Raw genomic sequence first — 26,843 nt, forward strand, 5'->3', positions numbered from 1 at the left:
CTCTGATGGCAGGGAGATTTGAACGTTAGTCTCTTCTACAACCACCCAGAGAATTCGCCTACTGAGCCTCCATCGGTCCATAATCATGCACCTGAAAACTAAGGAGTGTATACAAAAATGCATGGAGTTTTGAACTGTTATTTTTTTAACCTCTTTTTTTCTCCCCTGGGACTGCTTTAGTTTAGACTTTAGACTAGGTAGGCACACTCATGGTTAAAACTTCAAAGTATCTATACACCTGTGTATTGGTACTAAGTGATGTATTTTACAAAGATTTAATATGATACATGCGTCATTTTTTTATGGCTAAAATATATTTCATTTAATTATTAAACTTGTATGAATAGAGTCACAGTACCAAGCAAGAAAGCACAGAAACATTTATGACAATAAAGAAGTGGTAACAGTACGAAATTGGACACATTGAGTAGTGAGTATGCAGTTATGCGTTCAGTGAAATTTGACACCTACCCACAAATACTCAGCCTATCCTCGTTGAAATGATTGAATGTGAATTTCCGAGACGGTTGCCCAAATATTTATTGAATGCTTGCTACCATGTGCTCACAAGGATGTGCTTGTGCCTAGCAGATCCGGTCTTAGGTTCCAATGATCATGAATTCATAGATCAATATTTAAATTACATAATGATTTTTTTTAAGTTCTAAGATGATTATTATTGATTTTTAAAGTGGATGATTTGTCACTTCTTGCATAACCCTCTGCACATGGTGACAAAGACTTCAGAAAGCGGACAACTGGGGGCATATGCCTCCAACAGGATAACCGAATTGGGATCTTCTACAAACAGGGCACATCTGCTTTCACCGACCTAATTGGCTTTAAAGACAGGCCCAATTGTAAAGGCCATCCCCTACCATGGCAATACAAGAGATTATAAAGGGATGTTAAAAGCCCATTGCTGGAAAGGCGTGATACCTGAAGGTCTTTGATCAATCAAAACCTTATTGTGAATTTTCATAAATGCCGCCTGGTTGGTTGCCAATTTTTTGATGCTGGTTGATTTGTTGCAAGTTTTTCCGGTAGGATGTGGTGTCATACTTGAACCCAATTTTTGCCATGCCAATTAGGCACTAGGCACAATGATAGAAGAATTGAAAAAAAAAATCTATATCCATAAAAATAATAAGATTTACGCAAAAGAAAAGCCAAAAGTATGCCCATGTGGGGCCCACATACAGGACTCTTTTTCCAATTATATTTCCTTCCTGCAAATCAGGCAACTACAGGGGGTGTATTGAAATTTCAATACATTTTAGGCTGTATCGTGTTGGACCTTCACGTGGGGCCCACATACAGGACTCTTTTTCCAATTATATTTCCTTCCTGCTAATCAGGCAACTATGGGGGGAGGGTTGTTTTGAAATTTCAATACATATCGGGCTGTATCGGTTAGTATGTATCATATTGGGGGTTTCTTTATATACCCCTACATGGGGTGTTTTGGGGTTTAACTCGGTTCAGGGGATAGGCCTGACCCCTCTGAATCAGGTGTAAAAAAAAAAAAACTAAAAAAAGGAGAACGAGACCCCGATACAGTCTGATACACCCTTATCGGAGCGAGTAAAACTTGTGAACTATTCTTGATGGTTCAATCTGCAATGTACTGTTACTCCCATCTTATTTATTTTTCAACAAAAAAATAAAGAATGTATTACTTTATTCAGTTGAAATTTTTGAGACAAGGAGCTTTTAGTTCAACGACTCCTATTGTTTTTCCATATGCATTATTGCAGTTGGCATTGAGTTGTTTTCCAGGACTAGCTGCTTCTAATTTTATTGACTCTAACCTTATTCCGGTGCAAGCAACACGGTCGCTGCAGTTGAGATTGATTGCCACTTCACTTCTTGATGTTCCAATCATTCAATTGTAGGTCACTTGGCTTATTTTAACACCAGTCGGCTGTAATAAACATACAAATTTATCAATTTATATCTATGTGAAATTGTGAAATGAGAGAGAGAGAGAGAGAGAGAGAGAGAGACTATGTCCTTGCATCCATAAGGTATGTTGCAGTAGTACTGATCAATAATTATAGGGTTTTCCACAGTGGTGAAGTTTATATTCTCAAATGTAATTCGTTGAGCGTATCCTTTTCCTCCCTATCAAATAAAGAAACAAAAACCAGAGGGAAAAGGTTATTGTCACCCACAAGATGTGATTTACAAATTGAACAAGGTTGAAATTCTTGGAACTGGCCAATCCAATTTGTAGTTGGTTCCAGAGTTCTGGTTGAACTTGGTTATCTTCAATCTAGCCTAATTTAGCTGAATAAAATATCAAGTCTGAAACGACCCAGTTATTTCAATTTTTTTTTTTTTAATTTGGGCCTTTTCAGGTAGACCGGTTTTGAACCGATTGATCCATTACCACAAGAAGGTTCATATCTACCACAAGAGTGGAGATGATGCTTTCTGATTTTATACCTGCCATGTCTTAATTCGTACTCCATTGGTAGTATTGAAGAAGTAGGCGTGTCCCACATAAATATCTTCCACTTGCACATAACTTCCTCCATTACCTAAGCTTCCAATACTATATCAGCAGTACAAGTGCAAAAATACACATTAGAATGTCATATATAGAGAAGGTCTCAGGAGAAAGAACTATCACATCAATCGATAGAAAGCTAAGGTCTCAGCACTAACACCCAACAGAAAGTAGAGGCATGAATGGACACCCATTTATCTGATACCCAAAACCGGCCAAAGTTGGTAGGGCTCCTTTTAAACTTTCGGGGCACTACTAATCCTCTACATCTCTACTGAGACAAGAGGATACTGGGCCAGCCATGAAATCCCTTATCATTCAGATACTTTTGGCTATGAAGCTGGCATGGTATATCATGATTATGAATAGAACTGTATGCAGTTCAAACTCCTACATTAGGTTCTGAATTAGTGTAGTTGGGAATATTTCAAGGACCAAACACAGAGATAAAGAGAGAATGTGCTCATATGGATGAGAAAAAATAGGAATTTTTTCTGAGAAATCATAGAAAAAAATTACACCCACCTTATACCGTGACCAGGCCCACAAAAAATACCTTTGATACTAACATCTGATGTGTGATCTCCAACTGAGATACAGTCATCACCTGATAACCATCACAGAGAAACTCATGAGTCTGTGGTAGGAGAGAGAGAGAGAGAGAGAGAGAGAGAGAGAGAGAGAGAGAGAGAGAGACCACTGGCAATGTTTGCCCTACTGATGAAGACATGTTGAGAGGATTGAATGTGGATTCCATCAGTGTTTGGACTGAAATCTGGAGAATTGATGATAATGGTGTCAAGATGAAACCAATCACACCCGATTATGAGGACATGAGTCTGTGCACTATTGATTATATGAATGTTGTAGAGTTGGCATCCTCTGCAGGAATCGAAACGGATGGCCTGGGAACAATTGTGACTTGTGAGTACAAGGAGCCCATTTGAGTTTACTAAAATGGACCATATAAAGACCACAAACAACCAAAAAAAAACTAATATCAAATCCAAATCTAACCCATTTGCTAATATCAAGAAGGGCCTAATAAGAACGGCTTGTCTCACCAAAAAAAAAGAACGGGTTGGGTAAAACCCAATCAACATGGATACGCTATTAACATCCCCAAAGGATAACTAATCAACTGTAGGCAGTGCGGGAGTTAATTTTGGCTGTTGGGGGCTAACAGCCTATGCTGTTGAGAGTGTTTTTAGGATAGACATGTTCATCAATTAACTGCCATGTCTATGTTAATGGGAAAAACTTTAGATGTTGGAGGCCAACAGCCTATGCTGTTGAGAGTGTTTTTAGGATAGACATGTTCACCAATTAACTGCCATGTTTATGTTTATGGGAAAAACTTTGGCTGTTGGAGGCCAATAGCCTATGCTGTTGAGAGAATTTCTGGAAATGCCATGTTACCTTGAGAATGGGTAAATTAGTAATTACATCTTAATTTATTTTTACTAAAAATCAAAGCACGGGCGCGAATGAATGAACTGTTGGCTACAGCCAAAGTTTTTTCATGCATGCCTGAGGAAACAGACACGTCACCATTACTGTGGCAGTTAACATCCAGACCTCGCTGATAGATAATGAAGTAGTTCAGATCAGATCTGGTCATTTTGTTCCCAATCCTTTCTACTGTCGCAGCCCAGCCAAGTAATTTGGATAAGCTCAACACGAAGGCTGTGTAGAGGGCTGTGGAATCAACGATAATGCCCCACACCAGTGATAAAATATTTGAAACCCACAGTGAGAGATTCAATATTTGTGGTCCTCATATTTTTTAACTGGTGTGGAGTGTTATCACCTCAGATACAAGTTACTTGTCTTGGGAGACAAACCTAATATTTCAATGAAAACGTCCCTATTTAAGGAGTATTGAATTGTCAAATTAGAAGAAAAAAAAAATGTTCACCTGCCAAAGTATTTTTTCAATGTTTAAAAAAAAACAAAAACATTTTTTCAATGTTTCTTTTATTTAAGAATCAATTTATTTTTGAAACTCAACAAAACCAACTCATATTAGAGAACACCCACATTTAGATGCACAGTAAAGTTTATTAGTAATCACTTGCCAAAGAGAATTATGTTTTGAAGACAATACTTACAGTTGGTGCCAACGTGGTGCAACCCTAGAAAATTAATAAACCAAGTTAATTTAAATATAAAAAGAAAATAAACAAATTGAGATATTGAAGGACTGCAACTCATGAAAAGAACTAAGGATGTGTTTGGTTTACAGTCAAAATCGAAATTGGAATCACATAAGAAATGGTCTATTTCTACAATCTGTTTAATTTAGATAAGAATTAGAATAGAAATTGAAATCAATTATAATAGGATTTGATTTTCAAAAGAGAGGAAAGAAATGGCCATTCCCTCAAATGGGTGAATGCCATTCCACCAATAATAAAAATGGGATTCAAATGCCACCCAACCAAAACAGTTGAAACTGAAATAACCTATTCCTATAAACCTAAAACAGGACCTAATATACATTTTTATATAGTTTCATGCACCTGAACATGATGATATCTGCAAGATTGATCCCACCAGGCAGAACCGCGCCCATCAACTGTGCCTGGACCACTAACACTGAGTCGCCTAACCTTGGCGAACCTTATCCATGTGCTTTGGTCCTTCCCCTTCTATGCATCAGTTTTGCTCGGTGCAATGATATTTCCTATTATGTACAAAAGAGGTAAAAGTGGTTATTTCGATTTTCGTATTGAGATTTCAACTTTTCCAATTCTATCTCATTTTTTCAATGTTTTCAAAATCAGACCGGAAAAATTGGGAACCAGTCACCTCCGTTTAACCTCAACTATTTTTTTGGCCAAAAACTGTTGATTTGATCAGCGAACTGCTGACCTGGGCGATTGAACCATCAAATCATTCAACCCGGAAACAGTTTTTGGCCATTTTTTGGGTTCTACTATAATATGGAAAAGATATGATATGAGAAAAACAACTGACCACTGAAATAACAAGAAAAGTTACACAGAGATGCATGAGATTCTCATTATCACTTATTTTTAATGTATTTTCTTGTTATAATTCCAAAAATAAGGGGAAAACGCAAGGTTTTTAAAATCGGCCCAGACAGGGAATCATTCTGGGTCCAGTTCTTGGGTCGAAGGGTCCGACCATCCTGTCCGAACGAACAGCCCTCTCTGACAAAAAAAAAACAAAAACAAAAAACAAAATGAAAAAGGGAAAATCTATGATGCAGATTTTCATGGGTTTTTACACTCTTACAAACTCTCTCCCTACATCCTCTTTCAACTACCTTACGCATTCTTATGCTTTTACTCAAGGTTTTTAAAACCAACCCAAATAACAAACCAGTTAGGGGTTCAGTTCCCTGGTTTTGAATAGTTCGACTGTTCTGACTAAAAAATTAAAAATTGATTAAAACTGTTGAATGGTTCGAATACCTGGATCAGTGATTTATTGATTAAATCAATATTTTTTGGCAAAAATCTGATTTTGATGAAAATAAAACCGATCATCTGACCGATTCTCAGTTTTTTCGGTCCGACCGTCCGGTCCAATCCGACTTAAAAATCATGACTGTACTACATCCGTATTGAAAAAGGAGACCAGATTAATTAACTGAATGCAATGGCTCCGTAACCCACCATAATTTTAAAAACCAGATCGTCAGACAATCAGACTGTTGGGCTTGGGAACCGGTCAGGACTCCAGGTCCGGTTTTCAAAACTATGGGTGAGTTATAAAGCAATTGCATTCAGTTAATTAATGGTCTCCTTTTTAATATGGATGGTCAAATGGTCTGACCACCCGGTCCAAACCCCTAGAAGGTATATTTGGTTAAAAAACCCTGAATCCATAATGATAATATACTTTGTGGTAAGATATGAAATTTGTACTTGCATCAAGGTTGGAGGGTTTATGGGTTATCCGAGGTTTTCTACCTTCATGGAACGAGAAAGAGAGAGAGAGCGCTCTGCTTTAACTTGTCTCATTAATTATTTATCTTTAATTAAAAAGAAATAGATTTAAAGACAAAATATATATATAAATAAAAGTATAATTATGAAAATGCATTTAAATTTTTATTTTTTATCTTTTAATTAAAAGAACTAACTGTAGAATCCCCTATGTCCTACATCCGTTAAAAATAGATGGTAATGACAAGAGTAGAGCCAGCAGCAATTCGATCACTCTTGCCATTAATTCAAACCTTTGCACTGCACCAATCACTGTTGGTATAAAATATAACAAAAAAATTCAATGAGAATCTTGATGTGATTGGAAATTCAATACAATTTGTGAAAATGTTAAGATTGTTATTCATGATTTTCACAATTAAGCAAAGCTTCTCTTCATTTTTTTTTTTAATTCTAGTCTACCTGAACGCTGATTTTCTTAGCCATGCAAGGGCCATCGAAGGATATTGGATTCACCAAAAATGTTTTCCCGCTTGGAACAACCATGGTAGGAATGCCTGTTGGTGTCTTACACATTGCACTTCATGCTTTCAAGACTGCCTTAAAATAAGAGAGAGAGAGAGAGATAATACCATTGTCAGGAGAAAATTCAATTGAAGCTTGGGTCCTGAAACACCTGTAAATAGGCATATTGGAACTCAAAAGATACGATACAATATGTCCAATATAGGGCACGTTGTATTGATTTTTTGAAACTTACTAGTACCTGGGAATCATCTGTACTACCATCACCTGCAGCTCCATAATCTCTCACATTAAAGTAAGAAATCACATTGGCATTTGAACATACCAAAATCGACCAAACCTTGGTGAAAACAAGTGCAAGAGCTAAATACCCTACAAATACAAGAAAAAAAAATGGAGTTCTCCCGAATGTGAGCAAATGACAGAACCCAAAGTTGTGCCTTGTAAAGTAGAACCATTCATTCCTACAAGATAAAATGATTTCACCATGAGATTGACAGAAGTTTGAGGATCGCCCAAATGTGTTCTCAGTCCTCCACTTTTTTTTTGAATGAGTGATGTGTTTGATTACACAAGTTCAGCCTCATTTTAAAACTTTACTTTCATTGATATATATATGGCAACATAGTTGTATGCCTTAGAGTCCTTTAAATTGCTGCCATGACTGATTGGAAATCTTGGAAAATCAGTGAAATTAATGCCAATTCAAATTCTACTTTTCAATTTCACAATTTCACCCTATAGGACGTAAATTAATGCCAGTTTTTATAGGCAAGAAGGCATTTATCCAATATATAATTGGAAGTGTATGGCTGAATTGCTGTCATATTCGGTCTTATCTGTATGCTCAAAATTAATGGAATTCTTCTATCATTAGACAATATATGTTGTGTAGCCATAGCTAGCTCCCTAATATGTCCAAACCCAAGAAAATTAGAAAAGAAAAAATAGAAAATAGAAAATAGAAGAAAAAAGACAAACATAAGATGCCTACAGTCATGAATCATGATCCTTGTAAAGTTCACTGTTCTCAACACAATAGAATACAATTAAGAACATGCATGAAAATTGATAAAGCAAATACCCAAAATATCCGCATACAGACGACGTTTTGCTTTGCAACAAGACCCTCTAACCCAGCTTAGCTGCCAAATAAAGGTTCCAAGTATATATAGGCAAGGATTAAAATATGGATACACAGAGATACCTTCAAGTGGGTATTATACCGATATGGTATATCCAAGCATATCTAGATACACAGATACCAATATCATATGTCTGATATAAAATCGATTTTTTAATTTTTATACGTCAGATGAGTCCAGTGATCTTTGTTTTGATCATTTACAGACAGCAAATATGAAACAGAACCCATTGTCTAAATTTTTCAGATACCAAGGGGCGATTGAGTCCCTCCAGGCTCCAATAACGTTTGTCTTTATTATCTTTTCCAACTGATAAAGCAAAGTAAAAATGTTAAATTAGTTCATCAATAAATGAAGGATTTATGGACCAACGTATTGGTCAATAAGGTTCAGTTCGGGAAATAACCCCCAAAAAGCAAGTGGGAAAGATCTGCCACTTGTATTCCTTCCAAACTGAGCCTTAAGAAATAACCCCAAAAAAGCAAGTGGGATAGATATGCCAATGCGTGATAAAAACTTAAAATGGAGAATTTTAAATTACTGCCCCCCCCCTAACCATAAAGGAAGTGTTAAAAGGGAGATAATATGGGAAACCATTCTTTGAATTCACTTCATTCAAATTTATCTAACTGGCCAGTCTTATAGAAGAAGAATGAGAGGATAATGGAATGAAAGACTTTAAGCCATTATCACTATTGTAGTCGACATCAAAATTTTCTTGCACGTCGTTCGATTTGTTGATTGGAGAGTGGAGACCAAGGCGGAAGAAGAATGAAATGCCCCACAGAGATTATACTTATAGTCTTATAGTATCAAATTTTGAAACGAAGGCACTAACACAATAGCAGTAGCAGCATCAGAAAAAACTGAAAAAGAACCGAAGCAGGAAAGTTTCCACCACTACTGTTGCCTGTGACCTTGGCTGATTCTGCAATAACGGTGGCGATGAAAAACAAAAGGGGCACCCCCAAAGTTTTCCACATTGATCCAAACGATTCCAGCGGCCGCGAGCAGCTACTCGAGCCAAGCTTGTGCCCAATGTTCATACATACATACATATAAAATTATATATAATAATAATTAATTATTATATATATATAATTATAAAAAATTATATATATAATTTTTTTTTCATATATAATCATAATTAATTATTATAATTCTTACCTTTTAACTATCAAATAAAAAATATTTTTTATATATAATTTTTTAATTTTTATAAAAAAAAATTTCAAGCCAAGCCAAGCTCGAGCTTACGAGTTCGAACCTTGTACCCCCTTGCTGAACCGAGCTCAAGCCTTGTACTATTCGACTCGAGCCAAATCCACCCCCTAAATTCCGCACACTGTTGAACAACCTCACTCAACCAGTTGGATAGTTCACCGTACCCAACTTCTTCAATTCTTCAACATATACATGTTATGCAGACGACAACAGCTTGCCTCTCTCTCCTAATAAAAAAAATGTACTGAAGCAGGCAGAATTTACACATTAAAAAAATATATGCGCTTTAAAGGGTGGTAAACAAGTAAAATTTCTGCAATAACAGAAAGAGCAACTCATATCTAACAGACTAATACTGTTGCAGCAACGTTATTAAATTAGTAGATGCCAAATTAACAGAGATCCACGGGAACAAGCTAGCTATGGGGTATTTTACCAATTATCCAAGTAAAAATTTTCAGCCTAGATTTAGTATTCTATCACATTTGACACTCAACTACCTTCCCCAATCAAAAACTACAATAATAAAATTACGTAGAACACACAATTTCGTTCTCTCCCGCCGTCCCTCTTTAGAATCAGACTTTGTTAATCTACATCCATCGAAACACCTCCATCATATTATATGCTTGTGTCCACACGACTGTCATCTTTGTGCTGTCCTCCATTTGACAAGGCAACCTAAGCTAGCTCTTCATCCCCCTAGATAAATTTACACCGAGGCCTCAATGCCGCTCAATTAACTTCCATCAAGATGGCACTGCAAACAAGAAAACAAATGAAACCCTAAGAGATGGATAAATCAACCCAAAATGGGAGACCAAGGGTGAAAAATCAATCACAATGTAAGCGACATATTAAAAACAAGGCAACTTGATTGATTCTGTATTAAACCAAGCACAGCAACTCTATGACCCACTAAACTAAAGCCATAGTCGAGGTAAAATCCAAGCGAATACTTTTACTGGTACATGAACTTTTAAGGAAAAGAGACATACTGTATGTGGAAGTATCGATTTGCTCTGGGAGCTCTTTTATATCCACCTCAAACCGCTCCTGAACCTGCATTCCAATTTCCAACCAACCAACAATAATGATATCCACAAAGAACTTTTCACCAGAGCCAGAAAAGGAAGTTCCATTTGAAAGTTTAATATTCTTACCTGATTCAGAACATCAGAGTCGGAAGCAGATGACACAAATGTTATTGCAAGCCCCTTGGTGCCAAAACGACCTGCTCTTCCAACCTTTTTATGACATTCAAGAAGAAAATACAGCTTTAATATAACTTATTACGGCACAATGAAACATCACCACAAGTAAGAGATCAGATGGGGGGAGCCTACCCTATGCAAGTAGGTGTCAGCAGAATCTGGCATGTCATAGTTGATAACAATGTTAACACGTTCAATGTCTATCCCCCTGCCAACCAAGTCCGTTGCAACAAGAATTCTTTTATGCCCTTCCTTGAATCCTTTGTAGCGTGTCAGCCTGTAAAAAGCTGATACAACTTTAGATATCCTCGTTAAAAATCCAGAAAACTAACGGATCTTTTTTCCATGACTTATAGTAGGAATAATAAGTGTCTGTGTCTCTATCTATCTATCTATATATATATATATAATCAGAAGCAGCCATGCTAATACACATTACACAGTCAAAAGGAAACTCAACAAAAGAAAACAGAGATTTTAGAGAAAATCATGTAAAATAATATCACGCTTTGAAGCCACATTAAATTTTGGAACTTAGTTCCTAAATTAACATGCTTAGCTATGCAGAAATGGAAAATTTTGGGGGATATTTTTTGTTAATTCAATTAAAATATCTGGAAAATCTAATAAAATTAAGAGAAGTTGCTAAAAGCATGAAATTTGCTAATGAAGCTTCATGGATTCAGAAAAAGGAATAATTACACATTTAAAACTCCAAACACCATAGCAAAAATGTGCATATCAATTAAGATGATATTAAGAACCAACATATCTACTTCCCCTGTTTTTTTTTTTCATTTAAAAATGGATACAGCATAAAATTGGGATAAGACCTGGTTTCTTGTAACTGAGCCGATAACATTGGAATAAGGCTTGGACGATAATAACTCATTAGATTAAGAATCCTATTTTCCCGTTGTTTAGCTTTTTTTTATTTTTAAAATCATAATAATTTGGCAAGTGACTATGTTTAGGGTTGCAAGTTAGATACCTGTCTCTCACTTTCCCTCGAAATCCATGGCACTCCTTCCCCTTTAAACTGTAGTCTCAGATGGATTCCAAGACAATTGAATCAAATGGCAGATAGATAAGCTAAAGCTGGGATGGAAGGGATTCTAGTATAATATGAATACTTTCCCATTTTAATTGTACAAGCTCATGCTTTTTGTTAGTTCAGTGCCCACCAAAAATTTTCAATGAAATATCGGAAAGTTCCATTTATGTTCTAAAATTTTAAATCCTAGATGTTTAACAATAACATGTGAAATATTCCTAATATGTTGGCAACATAAAGATTATACAAGGGTGAAAAATCTAGGAATATTCCATACTGCTCCTAGCAAAATGGGGAGATTTCACAAAATATAACCAATATTTTCATTAATTAAGAAAGTACATTTAAAATAATAATACTCCCGAAGATGCTTTAGAGAAGTAGGACTATAGGAAGAAAACAGCCATTTGCTTAAAGTACAAATGTATTAACAGTGTAAAAAACAGTTAAAGATTTCCCTTTAGCCTTGCCATTCTCAATTCTACCTCATTTTTTCAGTACTCTCGTGTTGACTCCAATAGTATTTAAACTATCTGCCCAAGCTGTTGGCAGACCTGGATATACAACTGACAAACAGTTCCAATTGGATGGCAAGGCTGTAGCCTCTGTAAATTGAGCTCTAAGACACCAAGGTCCTTAAGCTGTTCATAGAAGACAACAACCACTAGTTGATAATCTCCTTTGATAGCAAATAATTACAGTCAATTTCACATGATAGTTTCTGTGGTTATAGCTTCTCCCTTCATTACCATTCCAGCTGGGCCTGCATAGCTCAACAAAATGATTAAATTATGATCTCTAAAAACTCCCCATACACCTGATTGACCCAGGTTTTCCAAGGAAACTACCACCAAAATTCAGTTTAATGCATCCTCCATGCGGCACTGCCCATAACTTGTATATTACCTGTCTTTCAGGAGAAAAGCAATTGACCACAAACCACTCTCTTAGAATTAAAACTTGAATTCCGATCTTCACCTAATGTGAAAACCATATACGAAGTCTATAATGGCTCCTATATCTTGACATTTATTCTCAAAAGTTCTGGAATTCTGTGCAGACCTAACATTCCATAGAACTGCAGCCCTCATAGTGCCAAAGAATCTTCTTTTAAAGTGATAGGGAAAAGTTGGAGAGAAAGAAAGCTCTACATCTTCAGTGTCAGACCCATAAATGCCAAAAGGTCAAAAAAGTGATACTATACCTTTGTGATGCAAGGGCACTCTAAAAAGAGGTGAATTGCATTCCCACTACTCATCAAAAATGGATTTGAAGAGGTATGCCCCACTTGGTCCTTCATTGGATCATGTCACCCATGTTGATCATCTTCAAAGTTCAAACAAGCTTTCCAATGAAAGACTTCACCTTCTGAAGACCAACCCCCAAAGAGCTCTCACTGGAAAAAGGGGAGCGGAGGTAGGAGACATATTAAGAATATTTAACAAGGAAGGACAAGAAAACAACCCCAGGATATTGGGGGCCTAAATTCTTTGATAGGAGACATGTGAAGAAAGAAAAGTGGAAGTTAAACATTGAGAAAGTTAATAACCTCATGACTTTTGTTGTCCCTCAAACCCTTCCCATAACCAAGACCCCAAGATATTCTCAAAGAAGACAAGGACGTGATGTTGGATACAGGTCTCTTCTTATGAAATCAGTTGATGCAAATATTCTCATGTACAGTCATTTTTATATTCTCTCTCTCATTTCAGCAAATACAATTATACTTTAACTTTTCTCACAAAAAAAAAAAAGGATTCTCATGGAGGAGATTTGAAATCTCCTTTTCTTGATTTCGGGTCATTCCTACAATATCAAAATTACCTTAAACCTGTGTGAAAGCTAATAAGCTATCGAATGATCGATACTAAAGTTCTTGAGTAGTTAGAGCCAATAACATTAGCATAATTCACCCCTAAGGACAATAACCAACCTTAGGAACTTTCCCAGGCACACTCCACCCCGCACCCCCCCCAAAAAAAAAAGAAAAAACAAAGCTTGATCCTAAGAAAGCCCCTGTTCACCCTTAAACCATTAAAACCCCAAATACTCTAAACGCATTCCCTATTAGAAGCATCTTCACTATTAAGATAAAATATTCCAACAACTCTCAAGAAATTGGAGTTAAAACATGAGAAAACTGCAATAACAAAGTCTGAATACACTCAAAACATACATGACTGAGCCATTCAACAGGCCTAAACCAACTATCAATTAGAGAGCAACAACCAAATAAGAAAAGTAAGACTAATGTCCATTAAAGATGATACCAACAATCATAATTCTAAAGAACCAATAGAGTTGAAATAGGAGTCATTGCATGGTGAAATCATAAAATCTCAGCCTGAGAAGGATGACAATGTGGTTTCAAGCCTAGCATTGCTAACCATAAAAGAAAATGCTTAATGCTTTTTGAAATTGAGGAGAGTTCCAATAAGTCAGCAACATCATTTTTTATTAGCATCTGAAAAAGCTTTTTTATTGAGTATATAAAAAAGGCTTTATTTGAGCGTGCTATAAATATAAAGTTCAAAAAACAATGTTGTTCCTAACCTTTCTTCCTGGGACATCCCAGAATGGATGCAGATGGATGGGAAATTACACTCAACAAGTAATTTGTTCAGCTCAGCTGCTCTGCTCACACTTTTGACAAAAATAACAACTTGATTGAAGTCCAATGCATCCAGGAGGTCATTCAACTTGCGATTTTTCTCCAGTTCACTCAATTTAATGTAGTGCTACAGGTAAAACGATAACAAAAGAGACAGATTATTAACCAAATACAATATATATATAGCAGATTTAAACTTCAGTTTGTTAAGGATACCTGTACAAGACCATGAAGAGTCAACTTGGCCTCATCATCGACATAAATTTCCATTGGCTGAAAGGGAACAAATGTCACATTAAAGGAGATTAGGAACCTTCCTCAGGCCAAAAGAATCCAGTACCAAATGAATGATGAACGAACAACTCTTGACACATGACTCCAATCCTTCTGATTTGAAACATAAGCAATATGCCTTCGCACCAACACTTTAAGGTCACATCAGTAAACCCCACTTCCTCAACTTAGATCATAGTATTATGCAACCCAGACTACAGTAAGAAAAGCCCATCCAGACACTTCTAGCCTATAATAACAGGAAAAGTTTCTACAGCAATAACTCAAAAGCACAACTGACCAAAAATCACTTGCCCAATAAAATTAAGTGCAGATTAATGGACACTAAAACCTAAATCCCCTAAAAGGATCCAATCAGTGGCTCCTAATACCCTGGGATTACCCTACTAAAACCTAATTCCCCACTGGAGTTACTAAAGCTACCTACAAAAGACATTGCTCAGGGCAAGCATGGCTGTTCTGGAACCCATCGAGGTTGTTATTGTTGGTAAGTCACTTGCAGAAAGTTGGCATAATAAAATTGTTGACGACTAAAAATTTGATGAGTATTGACCACAGGACATTACATCTTGCATGAACCTCTTGCAAACAGGCCGGATCTCTTTGCTGAGTGTTGCTGAAAACATCATAACTTGCTTATCATGAGGAGTCATCTTAAAAATCTCCTGCACATCTCTCCGCATGTCTGCAAAACATGACAACCATGAACTAAGATCAGCAATGAAGAGACAAAATAATATATGAGATGCAAAACTGCACCCTTAATCACTGAAATATTACATGAACCAATGATTTTAAGATGGTAAACTTACCAAGTGACTCAAGCATCTTGTCACACTCATCAAGGATAAAATGCCTTACATTCTTCAATGCAAGGTCTTTATCCCTTGCTAGTGCCAAAATCCTCCCAGGTGTCCCAACAACAATGTGAGGACACTCATTTTTAAGTAAATCCTTGTGAGTTTTGATATTGACACCACCATAGAAAACAGCAACCTTAATATCGGGCAAATAGGTACTGAACCGCTCAAACTCATGGCATATCTGCAATACATAGTCAACAAGTATTAATGGAAAAAATTAATAAGTGGTATGGGAGTTTCTTAATAGTTATTTTAAACATGAAGAACCAAACAAACACAATATGCATCAAAAAGAAGAATCAAGTATTATACAAACCTGGTAAGCTAATTCTCTTGTATGGCATAGAACAAGTGCAGCAACTTGACCTGCAACAGGCTCAATCTGCTGCAAAGTTGATAGAACAAAGACAGCAGTTTTTCCCATTCCAGACTTTGCTTGGCAGATGACATCCATTCCCAATATGGCCTGAGGAATGCACTCATGTTGCACTGATGAAGAACCAAACAAAATTGGAGTGAAGGAACCCTCAGTAAGTAAAGCATGCCCTCTCTATCCTTTTAATCAAATGTTTACCAAAGAAGTTATCTCTCCCAAAATCAAGAATATGAAAATAGTTGTGTTACCTGAAAAACATTGAATAATACAAGTCAGTAAAGTAAATAAGTCATGTCAAAAGATATCATTTACAGAACTAAAGTACTTATATGATCTGAAAACTCAAAAATAGATACAAATATTTACAAAAAGAGAAAGGAAGTCATACAGCATATAGAAAAGTGGACTATGCCAATCAATAATAGCCAACTACCAAGTATAAAACAACATCTTTTAAATGTATTAACTTCCCCAGCAACCACCAGTTTGTTCCCTAAAATAATAAAAAAAGGAACCACATGGTCTCTGCCACATGTTCCAGGATGAACCTCAATGACTATAGATATCGTAAAGAAGATAACGAAAACTAAGCAGATCCAAAAGCTGCCTATCATTTATTAGCAATAATACATAGAGTCCAGATCTCCTGACAAAAAAACTGTTCCAACATGATCTGTGTCTGCACATCTTGTACATGGTGAGTCCAATTCTTATGATGAGATTTGTTGTGACAGATCATGTTGGAAGTGTATTGAGACAATTTTTGTTGGGAGGAGATCCCAAATATATTACATGATACTTGTGGCTGAAAGTTTAGATTCTCTGAACCATTGGCCAAACAAAGTGCTTTATGTTTGACCCAAGTTATTTAAAGAAGGCACATATATAAAAATACTGCTAGTTTTTCTATTACTTATGAATGAAAAGAGTAATTGAACAGTTGTGTTATCCAAAAAATAGAATTACACAGTTTTCAGACATGGTAGTTTACACAAAAGACCAATCACTTACCCATGATACAAACATGAGATGAAATGGCAGATGCATAATTCAGACTTTAAACTGAAGCATCCAACATTGAACCATGGTACAGTATGACATGGTTGGTAACATTGATAACTGTAACTATGAAAGGCTTCAGGGTTATTAGATAGATGTAAATTATTTCAGCTCCAAACAATGTATTATCCCATATAAGAAAATAAAGATTCCAAACTTACATCTTCTGTTATCAGTGCTTCAGATCCACTTGCTCCAAACAGCTTTTATATTGCAAAAAATATCTAGGATGCATCTAAATACAACATTTTTCCACTTGAAACTGAAAAATTGTTGGTACAATATAGATTGACGTTTTTTTGAAACAACAGAAACTGTACATGAGATGTTGTACCAGTATATCACCTTAACCCCCCACCCCCCCAAAAAAAAACATCCACCCTCAAAAAAGAAGAGGATAAAGCATCATTTTTAAATACCGTATGAATGGATAACCAGCTTCTAAGATCCTCTGCTACCCTATTTATCACCCCTGATTCTGTTGATGCATTTTGTTCAAAATTCTCAGATTTCTTTCAGTTTCAGACCAAATGGCCCACAAAATAACCAAAGGAAATGCTGATCAACAAACTTACGGAGTTTTATATCTAGCCTAATAATAAGGCATACAGGCCCACGCCAGCATGCATGCATACATGCTCATAAAAATATATATGTATGATTACTAAAAGTTCACATCACCAAAATGTGGTTGACTGGTCAGCATGCACCAACCATAAACTCACATTATTCACAACACCGTTGCATATTTTTATTTTTTGAAAGAAGGTAAAGTATGATTGTATTAATAACTGGTCCTGTGTACAACAAGTAACCAAAAAGTTTGAACTCTAATTTAAGGTGGTAGAACTCCGTCTCCCTTCTGAGGTCAATCTAAGGATGGAATATGATAATCAGACCTTACTTGTATTTCATCTCTTTCATTTCTTTCCTCTTATGTTCTTCATAGTTATCTCAAAAAAAAAAAAAAAAACAGCAAGAATAACTTGGGGGACCTTAACCATAGTAATCCCTTTGTTTTGTACAACCACCATATTAAAGTGTTCCCGGTACTTTATAAGTTTATAGAACATATTGGATCTTGATGATTTTCTGGTTTCATAAAGAGATATGGTTAAGAATTTGCCTTCTGAAGGATGCTCAAACCCTGAGTCCACAATAGCTCGAAGTAGCTCTGGCTTCAAAAGAAAATCTCTGAACCCTGAACTGTGAATTCCAACATAACCCCTACATCACAAAAAGAAAGGCAAATAAGATAACCAATTTAAGTTACCAAGTGGTGCACACAACACCAAAAGAATAGCTCAAAATACATTAGCAGTGTTTAAACGGCATTTCAAGGCATCAGCCTCAACAAGCACTTCAAGGAATAGCAAATGCACCTAGGAAAAAGAATAGGGAGCATCAGGTGCATGCATGCCCTTTCACACCTGAAAACAAGCAAGATTATAAAAAATGAAAGAGAAAAGAGTAATGTAGAAACTAGTTTTCTTCACATTACTCTTAGGTGGAATTACAACAAAAAACAAGTTCCTCTTCATCATCATCACCATCATCCCAGTGATATCCCAACTATATGGTTTTGGCTACACAAGTTACCCTTCCTTGGCCCAATACCAATAATATAAAACACAAAGGCCTACTGAAGCAACTTTTTTGAGTCTGAAGCCTTGGGTTTGAGAGTTAAACACTTCAATTCAAATTTTAAAAAACATATGAGAATTACTAATATATAAATATCATGTTCTTTAAAATTATGGTCAGACTTTTTGCAAGTGAAACACCTTGCCTAGCACCAAAGTGATTAGAAAATATTACTCCATATATACTGCAATTTAGTAGCTTATAAAAACAACTTTCTCTCAGGTTATAAATCCCAATGTAACAATTAACAAAGTTAAAGAATTATCCAAACAAAAGGAACAACCAAACAATTTAAACTGAAATTACCGAGATTAAGTATCTTTCCACGTAATAGCATTTTTAGATAATTAGCAATAACAATAAAATGGAATATGAAGTACAAAGGCGGAAAGTAAACACCCTGCCCAGTAGAAAGGGGTGTCAGAATTAAATTGAAAGGCAAAACCCCCTATTTGGTAACTGGATCCTCTAAAACTAAATGTTTCTTTGTGAGAAGAAATTCAGGTGCAAGTTACCTGCAAGTTACTCATTGCATATTACATGTTTATTGCTAACTAGAGTTTGATACCACATACCCAATTCAGAATATCAATATCAAAAAGCAAATAACAAAACAGCATTTAAATCTACTTCTCCACAATCAAGCTTTCAATGCTCACAACAAAGGCATTCCACCAATCGTGCTAGATGATGACAATAAGTGATGAAAACCATAAATCAAGACAAAACATTATAAAAACGCAAAAAAAAAAATCGGACTTTCAGAAACAAAATGCAAAAAAGTTCAAAAAAAAAAAAAAAACTCAACATTAGTGGGGAAAAACTGCCGTTGACCATAACATTCACCATATAATCCTTAGATCCATCTACCACAAACTCACAAGTGGAAAATTTGGGAGAAAAACAACTCTAACCACAGCAGTCAACGAACTTTAATAAACCCTAACTCTGAAGCAACTTCACAAAACGCATGAAATTTTTCTAAGACAGGAAAAAGAAACAATTTATCAGAGAAAAAAACAATATCATGGTAAAAACAGAAGCTCAACAGCAAAGGGGAAAAAAGAAAGAAGAAAAAAGACAACCAATAAATAGCATAACGAAGTCCAAACATGCTAAAAATAAATAAAAAAAACCCTCAAGATCTAAAAAAATGTGGAAAGCCCCATGTTTACCCAAAAGTATAGAGAAGAGAGAACAAACAGGACAATGAAAATTATCAACTAAAGAAAAAACAGATAAACCTACTTCTTAGCTGCTTCCCCAGCGCCCTTTGCCGCGACGGAATCGAGGGCCTTTTCTTCCTCTTCTTCGTAATCGAGAAGCTCTTCCTCGTAAGCATCGTTATCCCTGGTTTCTCCCATTTCTAAGAAAGTAAAATTCCCGGTTAGAGTGTGAATCGCCTGGAACAAATTAGGGTTTGAGGAATCGAAATGCAACTTTAGCAGACTTACCTTGAATCCCGAAAGAGGTGGACTAGTAGGGTTAAAGATTCGAGCGTCTGCAAGAGAAAAAAAATATATAAAAAAAGAAAAGTGGGGAAAACAATAAAGGAAAACAGGTGGAACAGGTTATCGACCCTCGCTATTCCTTCCAGGAGAGAGCGAAACAATTGGGGAGGAAGAGAGCTAGGGCTTCGAAGACGCCATCGTTAAGGCAGCGATGAAATAGGAGAGATTTCCTGCCAACAAAACAAGTTCAAGCACCCTACCAACTAAATCTGACACCGTACATGAGTCCCGCCATGTACGAGATGTGCGGTGTCAGATGACATTGATAGGGTGTTTGGCAGGTGATCCAGACTCATGCAGTAGATATCTTTTATTCGTATGGATTAACGAACTCGGTTGGTAACTTGCGGAGACCTGGGATCAAATCCCGTTGCCATCAGGGCCTCGTTCATTTGCCCGTATTCAGCCGAGTCCAAATTTGTTCCACACAATCGCTCTTCACACCAATCTCACAATGCCTTACAGCCGCACATCTAATACATCATCGTACTTTGTACTGTTATTCATAACCAACATAAGGTGAGATAAGGCTATGCAGTCAGTCATCAATGTAAGGGGTGCTCTATCAGAGCAAATCCTGATTCTATTTAAACGGGGTAAGTTACTCAATACGATAAATCATAAAGTTGATCACAAATCTGGATTTCGTCCTCGTAACACGTTGAGCATGGGAAGCATTCAATAATGAACCATTAGAAGTACGAAAATGTTTTCAATACATGGCTACAAATGGCCATGTAAAAGACAATTTTTGTAATGATTAACGGAGTGTTTGGTTACTTGAGCGTTTAATAAAAGCTGCCAATATTGGCGCCATTTCAGCAATTCCCTCTTTTATTGTCTGCAGAATGCTAAAAGTGGAGTTCAGTTTTTGTGGATATTTATTGTTTGGGGAAGTTATTTTTTAAAACTAGATTATACGTTTTTTAGCTATTATGCTGATGTGTATTATAGTGGCGCCCAATTGTCATAAATGATTATAATTATTATTATTTTTTATTTTGTAAGTAAATAAATTACAAACTATTTTCGTGGGCATTTATGGATAGACCATTATTTGTATTTTATTTACTTTAAATGTTTATTTATACTTTTTCACTTTAAAGGTTTTATGTTTTTGTTGCTTGGTTGAACTTCACTTTAAACATTTTTTATTCTTCACTTAAGATTAATACCCATTAAGGTGTATCCCATTAGCATTTGGTTTCAAGAAACAAGAATTTGATGTTTCCCCAAATGCCTTATATACAAATATCAAAGTATTTCATTTATTTGATAAATAATGAAATCAAACAATTGTTTCATTTTGCTTCATATGTAATAAACGCCAACACCTATATAGCATTGATGTGATGATATTTTTTCAATAAACACCCATGAAACCAATTGCAGCCTAAATCCAATATTGATCATAATACCGGTGTTTGTTGGTACATGGTTGTAAAAGATATTTTTTTTACGTCCAAACCTCCCCTTAACCCCTTTTTTTCTCCCCAAAGTGGTGGTTGCGAGATTCAATTCCACATCACCACGAACAAATCGGCTTAGTCACCTCTAGGTCTCATGAAAAATGAGGATAACAAGGAATATCCATTATTGGAGAAACTTATACCATCCCTCAATATATGTAAACAATTTACCCACGGGTTACATAAAGTTCTTTCCCTCTCGTGTATCTTTTTATCCAAGTGTTGCCATATAATAATACCACTGAAAAACACGTTTTTCCAAGTAAATGAAAGGGTAAATTTCTTAAACTACCCTTATTATTTACGAAATTGACAAACTGTACACTTATTGTTTGTCTTGTTGTACGCTTAAGTTTTCCTACAATTGACATTGTCATGAAGTGCTAATAGAAGGAAACTAAATGTTGAATTTACCCTTCATTATTTATCAAAATTTCAAAATAAAACCTAAAAGATAAAAAAACCCTGATTTCCAAATTTTTTAAAGTTTTGCTTGAAAAAATCCCAAGGCAAGAACTGCTGCATTTCTCGACAAACCCCGCCCCATTGGCTCTTTTCTCTTCCACCAAATCCTCCACCATTGATCTTTTCGCTTGGATTTATCGATGCAATAAGATAAAATACGAGAAGAGAGAGAGAGAGAGAGATTCTGGAAACGATGAAAAAATGATATAAAAACAAGAGAATACAGTTGGATTCAGAATACTGTCGATTAGAGGACAACACCTCACAAGAAGGACCCGAGGCTGTAAAGATAGTTTGTTTAAAACTGAACAAAAGGAGATTAGAAGAAAGTTGGTTGTTGTGAGGACAGCACCTCACAACAAGGACCCGCCATTGCTTCTTCACTATCTGCCGCTGCTGCTTGCCAATGGTTGACAAGTTGGTGAATGCCGACGTCGTTGGAGCAAACATGGGCTTTGGCTAGCTGCCAGAGCCAAGAGGTGGTGGCATTCACAGGCGGAGCCCCTGTTTTTGTGCAGGTTGTATATGAAGAAGAATGGAGCTCCGCCCCTAATTTAACATAAAAAACAAAGGAGAATGTTTTTGTGCAGGTTGTAGATGAAGAATGGAACTCCACCCCTGATTTAACATTAAAAACAAAAGAGAAAGGGGCGGAGCCCCTATTTTACTGAGAAAAACCGAAAGAGCAATGCTGAGTCGCTGGCGCCAGGTGAGCTTTGACTGCCCGCTAGGATGAAAGACCATGTAGATGCTCGAAAAGGGTCCCGTTGGGGACGTATTCATAGACCGTGAGGGGCTGTTCTAGCTCAACACAGCATCCAAGTAGTCGAACGAGGCTACGATGGTTCACCTGACACCAGGATTCTGACCTTGTTGAGGACTTGATCTGCACTCTTGGTGTTCCCAAGCTTGGTACACTTGACAGAAATGATGGTGCCATCCTCGAGGACGCCCTTGTAGACCTCTCCGTAGCCACCGGCGCCAAGCAACCGGTCCTTAGAGAAATTATTGGTTTCCTTCTTCATTTCTTTGCCGGTGAAGTTCTTGGCAGATTTGCCACCATTGTTGGCATCTAGTATCTCCTCTCGCTCCTTGGCCAAGCGTTCTTGAGCCTCTTTGATGCACCAGTGGTGGTATCATCAGTTTTGTCTTTGCCGGCGGTGGCATCATCAATTTCGTCTTCGCCGAGCCTCTGCTTAAGAAGAGCAGAGACCAGCAGATGGGTTGGACTCCATCCAACAACGGTGGTGAATAATAAGGGTGAACAAAGAAAGACTGAGCATTATAGGAGGTTTTAGACAATTGTCAGAAAATTTAAAGGGTACGTAAGGCACAATTTGTCAATTTCATAAACAATAAGGATAGTTGAAGAGATTTATCCTAAAAAAATGAATAAGTATCCAAGGGAAATGGGAATTGTCTATCCTTGTCAGTCAATGGTCAATGGATTGGGTTAAACACCAAACCAAGCTTTGCCCAACCTATTTGGGTCAGGTTTATTGATTTATTCAGAAATTAGGGTTTTAGTTATTTAACCCACAAATGTGGAGGTAATTGGAAAGGTTTTTGTTATCTAACATCTCCACTCATGTGAAAGTCTATTGAGCTTGAGGTGCAAACAAGCATAAGCTCACTCATGCATTGGGCTGAAAGCTTAATTAACTATAATAGGGGGGTGAGGAGCATTGAACAGTAAGCCACTTGATCAACAAGCTATGATACATTTCAAGATAATGTTTTCAAAATTGGACCAAATTGGACGGTTGGATCGAAAAAATTGGGAATCGGTCACCTCCCATTTAATCCTCAAATCACTTTTTTGGCCAAAAATCATTACTTTGGTCAATGAACCGCTGATCTAGGCAGTTGAAGTGTTTGACCCAGGAATGGTTTTTGGTCTTTTTTGTGTTTTTAATTTTTAATTTTTTGTCTAAGTGAATCATCCTTTCAGACTGAACGGTTAGGCCATTCAACCTGGGAACCAGACCCCCAAACGGTTCCCTGTCCGATTTGGTTTTAAAAATCTTGTCTCAAGAGACTGTTCAGCCTAAGTTGTTAGGTGATGCCAGTTTTTCTTCTCTAGCATGTACTATTTGTAATTTTTTATGAATTATACTTCCAAAGCTGTAAAGTTAAAGAATTTCTTTTCATGTTTTCATTTTTTATTTTCTTAGAGGAATTAACACGTTAGAACCCATAAACCAAATTTTAATTTAAGCCTCCGTTTAGGATGAATGCATTGAACATATTTGCATTTGCACTTTTCTCAAACGGAACCTAAATACACACAATGCAAATATAGGTTAAAAAATACACACTACATATTTATATCTATACTCTTTCCAAACTGAGCCTAAATTACAAAGAATACAATTGAAGGGATGTAGGGTAGGATCAGAGATTAAAGTTTAGGGATTTTTGGACTGCAGTCCCCCGCCCCCTCCTAGTCTATTAGTAGCCCCCCCCCCTATAAACTACATCCTGCCTATAAATTTGACATCAATCCACTGGCAGGATTCAGTCCACCCCTAGGAAATCCTAGCTCCACCTATGGGTGGACTGAATCATAAAAACCCCATGTTTATTGTATTAGTTTTTAGGGTCCCAATAATACAAGGAGTTGCCAAATATCAATGGGTTTAAATAAAAATGGATGTCATGTCATATCCTCGATAGATTATCAAATAAAAAACAAAAAAAATATATAGAAAAAGTATGGACAGGCCCAATGCAAATTTCTGAATTCTATTGTAGATCTATAAAGATTCAAAATGTCAAAAACCCCAACTCTATACACCAATGCCCACCCATGAATTGACATCAATTCTGAGCTGGCATCCACCCCAACTGTACTTTGGGTCTAAAGATTATGACCCTGGGCTGAACTGTCATTCTCCTAAAAAAAATAGTGTAGACCAAATGAAACTCTCGATAGGATATTTTGAGCCTTTGTCATGCCAGGTTTGAGTGGGTACACTGGGGGTTGGATTAGGGTGGAGGCAAATTTCCACTGAACACAACCTGTTGGCATCGATCCACTTCATACTTACAAGATTGTGCTCATGCTGTTCGCACAATCTTTTATACCGTGCATTGTAAATATTTTTGTACCTATGTCTCCATTTATTTGGAAAGAGTACAATTACAAATATATAGAGCGCAAAGCCTTATATTTTGTAGATTCCTTCCAAATTAAGCTTATATGTTTTTTTTTTTCATGGGGAGATATTCCCAATGCAAGGCTGTAAGGGACTGTACAAACGGTGTGAACACTTAAGCCGATTTCCCCCAAAGATGAGTGCAACTATACTAGGTTGAACCAACAACTAAAGACCAGATCCGGTTGAGGAAGAAAGAAAAGAAAAAATTGACTAGAATTAAGGATAAAGGACAGTAGACCTTTAATCCCTCCGAATATGGATGTCTGAGATCAAACCCTCTCCCCTGCCAAAAATAAATACCTAAGCGAAGGGAGGATATTCTACTTTTGGCTTTTAAATTTCGTTCAATGTTAAACATTATTTGTACTTTTTTTTTCATTGGTATTAGATAACATTATAAAGGGTTTAGGGGTGTTGAAAGAATGGGTACACATGAGATTCACTGACCCTACCACGGAGACCCCGCAAGCTGCAATTACACGAATTTGATCCTATGCTTCTATTTCTTAATAAATGCAGTAACCATTTCAACTATTGGGTCATTAGCAGTTAAGTCTACATTCAATCCAACCCTTCCAAGATCGAAATGGGATCTGCTCCTCACAAATAAGTGTCTCACAGGTATATCTACCATGCATTTAAAACATCTCCTATGAATAATAATTAATAAGTGTAGGAGATATTTCCAATGCATGGTAGGATGTGCGTGTAAGGCACCAGGTGTGAGGAGTAGATCCAGCTTCTCCAAGACCCTATATTCCTACTATCAAGTATCAAAGGAGTTAAGTCTTAAAATGTTATGGTCTAGGATTTTTATTTGATTCGAATGCTAAATGAGAGAAAACTTTGGGTATCAACATTGAGTAGTATGGATTGTTTCTATCTCTAGATAAGTTGTTAGTTCACATTTCACAAGTCATGACTTCAATATTTTTTGCTTCTATAGCTCAAAATTTAAATGAATTAACATGTCATGCAGGAGAGCTATGTGGACAATTCAGCCGCTTTAGGTTCTATATATAGAACCTAAGGAACTACCCAAGAGAACAAGAGGTGCCTTTCCTTGGTGACTTGAGAAATATGATGGTGGGCTGTGTAACCAATAATAATGCCCCATGCCAACTATAAAGTGCCATGACTCATTACTATTCAATTCTCTCACTTCACATGCATGGCTGATGCACATCTCATGTGACATTGCTACAAACCCTCAAATGAAAATTTTGATTTGCCCACAATGAAAATGAAAATGCCTTTTTCATTTTGGGAGAATGATGGTTCAGCCCAGGGTCAGAATTTGTAGACTCAAAGTACATTTAGGATAGGTGCCAGCTTAGAATTGATGCCAATTCATGGGCAAAAATTGATGCATGGAGTGTGGGTTTTTAACTTTTTAAATGCTTATAACTCTGTAGTTGAAATCAGAAATCTGCATTAGGCCTGTCTTTACTTCTTCCTTTCATTTTTGGGTCACAATTAAGGCAATGATGTGACCTTAGTTGCAGCAGATGTGAACTCTTTGGGTTTGGCCCAACACAAATTGCTACGTGATTGGAAGAACCTCTAGATTGCCATTAAGATGTTAGTGTTTGAATTCAGTAAACCATCTGCTTATAACTGCAAATTGTTCCAGATTTGATCTATACTAGTTGCACATCAGAACTGAAGAGAGAGAGAGAGACTAAGGCTGTATTTGGTTTGAAAGAAAAAGGAATGGAAGCAAGGAGCATCGCCTTTACTAATTCATATAATTATTTACAATCCAAAAGCATGACTTCTATGAACAATGCCAAATGAAG

At 36.5% G+C, this 26,843-nt stretch overlaps 3 protein-coding genes across 6 annotated transcripts in view; 1 reads left to right on the forward strand and 2 right to left on the reverse strand.

Annotated features, from left to right (window-relative positions):
• EMB3142 (nuclear pore complex protein (DUF3414)) overlaps positions 1 to 289 on the forward strand; it is an 80,074-nt gene extending 79,785 nt beyond the window's left edge. Inside the window, exon 46 of the transcript XR_016103816.1 lies at positions 13 to 289. The gene's annotated coding sequence lies outside the window, so the exon portion shown is untranslated. The remainder of the gene's footprint in view (positions 1 to 12) is intronic.
• Positions 290 to 1,591: 1,302 nt separating this feature from the next.
• LOC148842928 (polygalacturonase-like) lies at positions 1,592 to 5,286 on the reverse strand. 2 transcript variants are annotated; one of them, XM_088956753.1, is made up of 5 exons: positions 5,035 to 5,286; positions 4,624 to 4,647; positions 2,449 to 2,557; positions 2,008 to 2,124; positions 1,592 to 1,924 (listed from the first exon to the last, which is right to left on the reverse strand). In XM_088956753.1, exons 1-5 carry the CDS (start codon positions 5,085 to 5,087, stop codon positions 1,886 to 1,888), a joined length of 342 nt encoding a protein of 113 aa, XP_088812879.1. In that variant the 5' UTR covers positions 5,088 to 5,286; the 3' UTR covers positions 1,592 to 1,885. The 2 variants fall into 2 exon arrangements, with proteins under 2 accessions (XP_088812879.1, XP_088812878.1); XM_088956752.1 differs by having other exon boundaries at positions 1,739 to 2,124.
• A 4,395-nt stretch (positions 5,287 to 9,681) lies between these two features.
• Positions 9,682 to 20,339, reverse strand: LOC148842929 (DEAD-box ATP-dependent RNA helicase 15). 3 transcript variants are annotated; one of them, XM_088958937.1, is made up of 13 exons: positions 20,018 to 20,339; positions 19,893 to 19,939; positions 19,687 to 19,804; positions 17,921 to 18,021; positions 15,676 to 15,848; positions 15,309 to 15,540; positions 15,063 to 15,181; positions 14,419 to 14,475; positions 14,145 to 14,329; positions 10,670 to 10,814; positions 10,487 to 10,570; positions 10,322 to 10,385; positions 9,682 to 10,083 (listed from the first exon to the last, which is right to left on the reverse strand). In XM_088958937.1, exons 3-13 carry the CDS (start codon positions 19,800 to 19,802, stop codon positions 10,073 to 10,075), a joined length of 1,287 nt encoding a protein of 428 aa, XP_088815063.1. In that variant the 5' UTR covers positions 19,803 to 19,804; positions 19,893 to 19,939; positions 20,018 to 20,339; the 3' UTR covers positions 9,682 to 10,072. The 3 variants fall into 3 exon arrangements, with proteins under 3 accessions (XP_088815063.1, XP_088815064.1, XP_088815065.1); XM_088958938.1 differs by having other exon boundaries at positions 15,676 to 15,983; positions 20,018 to 20,225; XM_088958939.1 differs by having other exon boundaries at positions 15,676 to 15,983; positions 16,747 to 18,021; positions 20,018 to 20,159.
• Positions 20,340 to 26,843: the final 6,504 nt, after the last annotated feature.

The sequence above is a fragment of the Nelumbo lutea genome, chromosome 8 (assembly GCF_056320005.1).
Source record: "Nelumbo lutea isolate HS-2025 chromosome 8, American lotus-T2T, whole genome shotgun sequence".
Classification (NCBI taxonomy): domain Eukaryota; kingdom Viridiplantae; phylum Streptophyta; class Magnoliopsida; order Proteales; family Nelumbonaceae; genus Nelumbo; species Nelumbo lutea.

Coding starts and splice junctions, on each gene's coding strand:
- LOC148842928 (XM_088956752.1), bottom strand. CDS start 5,087: ATGGGCGCGGTTCTGCCTGGTGGGATCAATCTTGCAGATATCATCATG. Junction 4,648..5,034: donor GCAGATATCATCATGTTCAG/GTGCATGAAACT, acceptor TTAATTTTCTAG/GGTTGCACCACGTTGGCACC. Junction 2,125..2,448: donor TACGAATTAAGACATGGCAG/GTATAAAATCAG, acceptor TTTATTTGATAG/GGAGGAAAAGGATACGCTCA.
- LOC148842929 (XM_088958937.1), bottom strand. CDS start 19,802: ATGGGAGAAACCAGGGATAACGATGCTTACGAGGAAGAGCTTCTCGAT. Junction 18,022..19,686: donor GCTGGGGAAGCAGCTAAGAA/GTAGGTTTATCT, acceptor TTTGTGATGTAG/GGGTTATGTTGGAATTCACA. Junction 10,386..10,486: donor ACTCTGATGTTCTGAATCAG/GTAAGAATATTA, acceptor ATTGGAATGCAG/GTTCAGGAGCGGTTTGAGGT.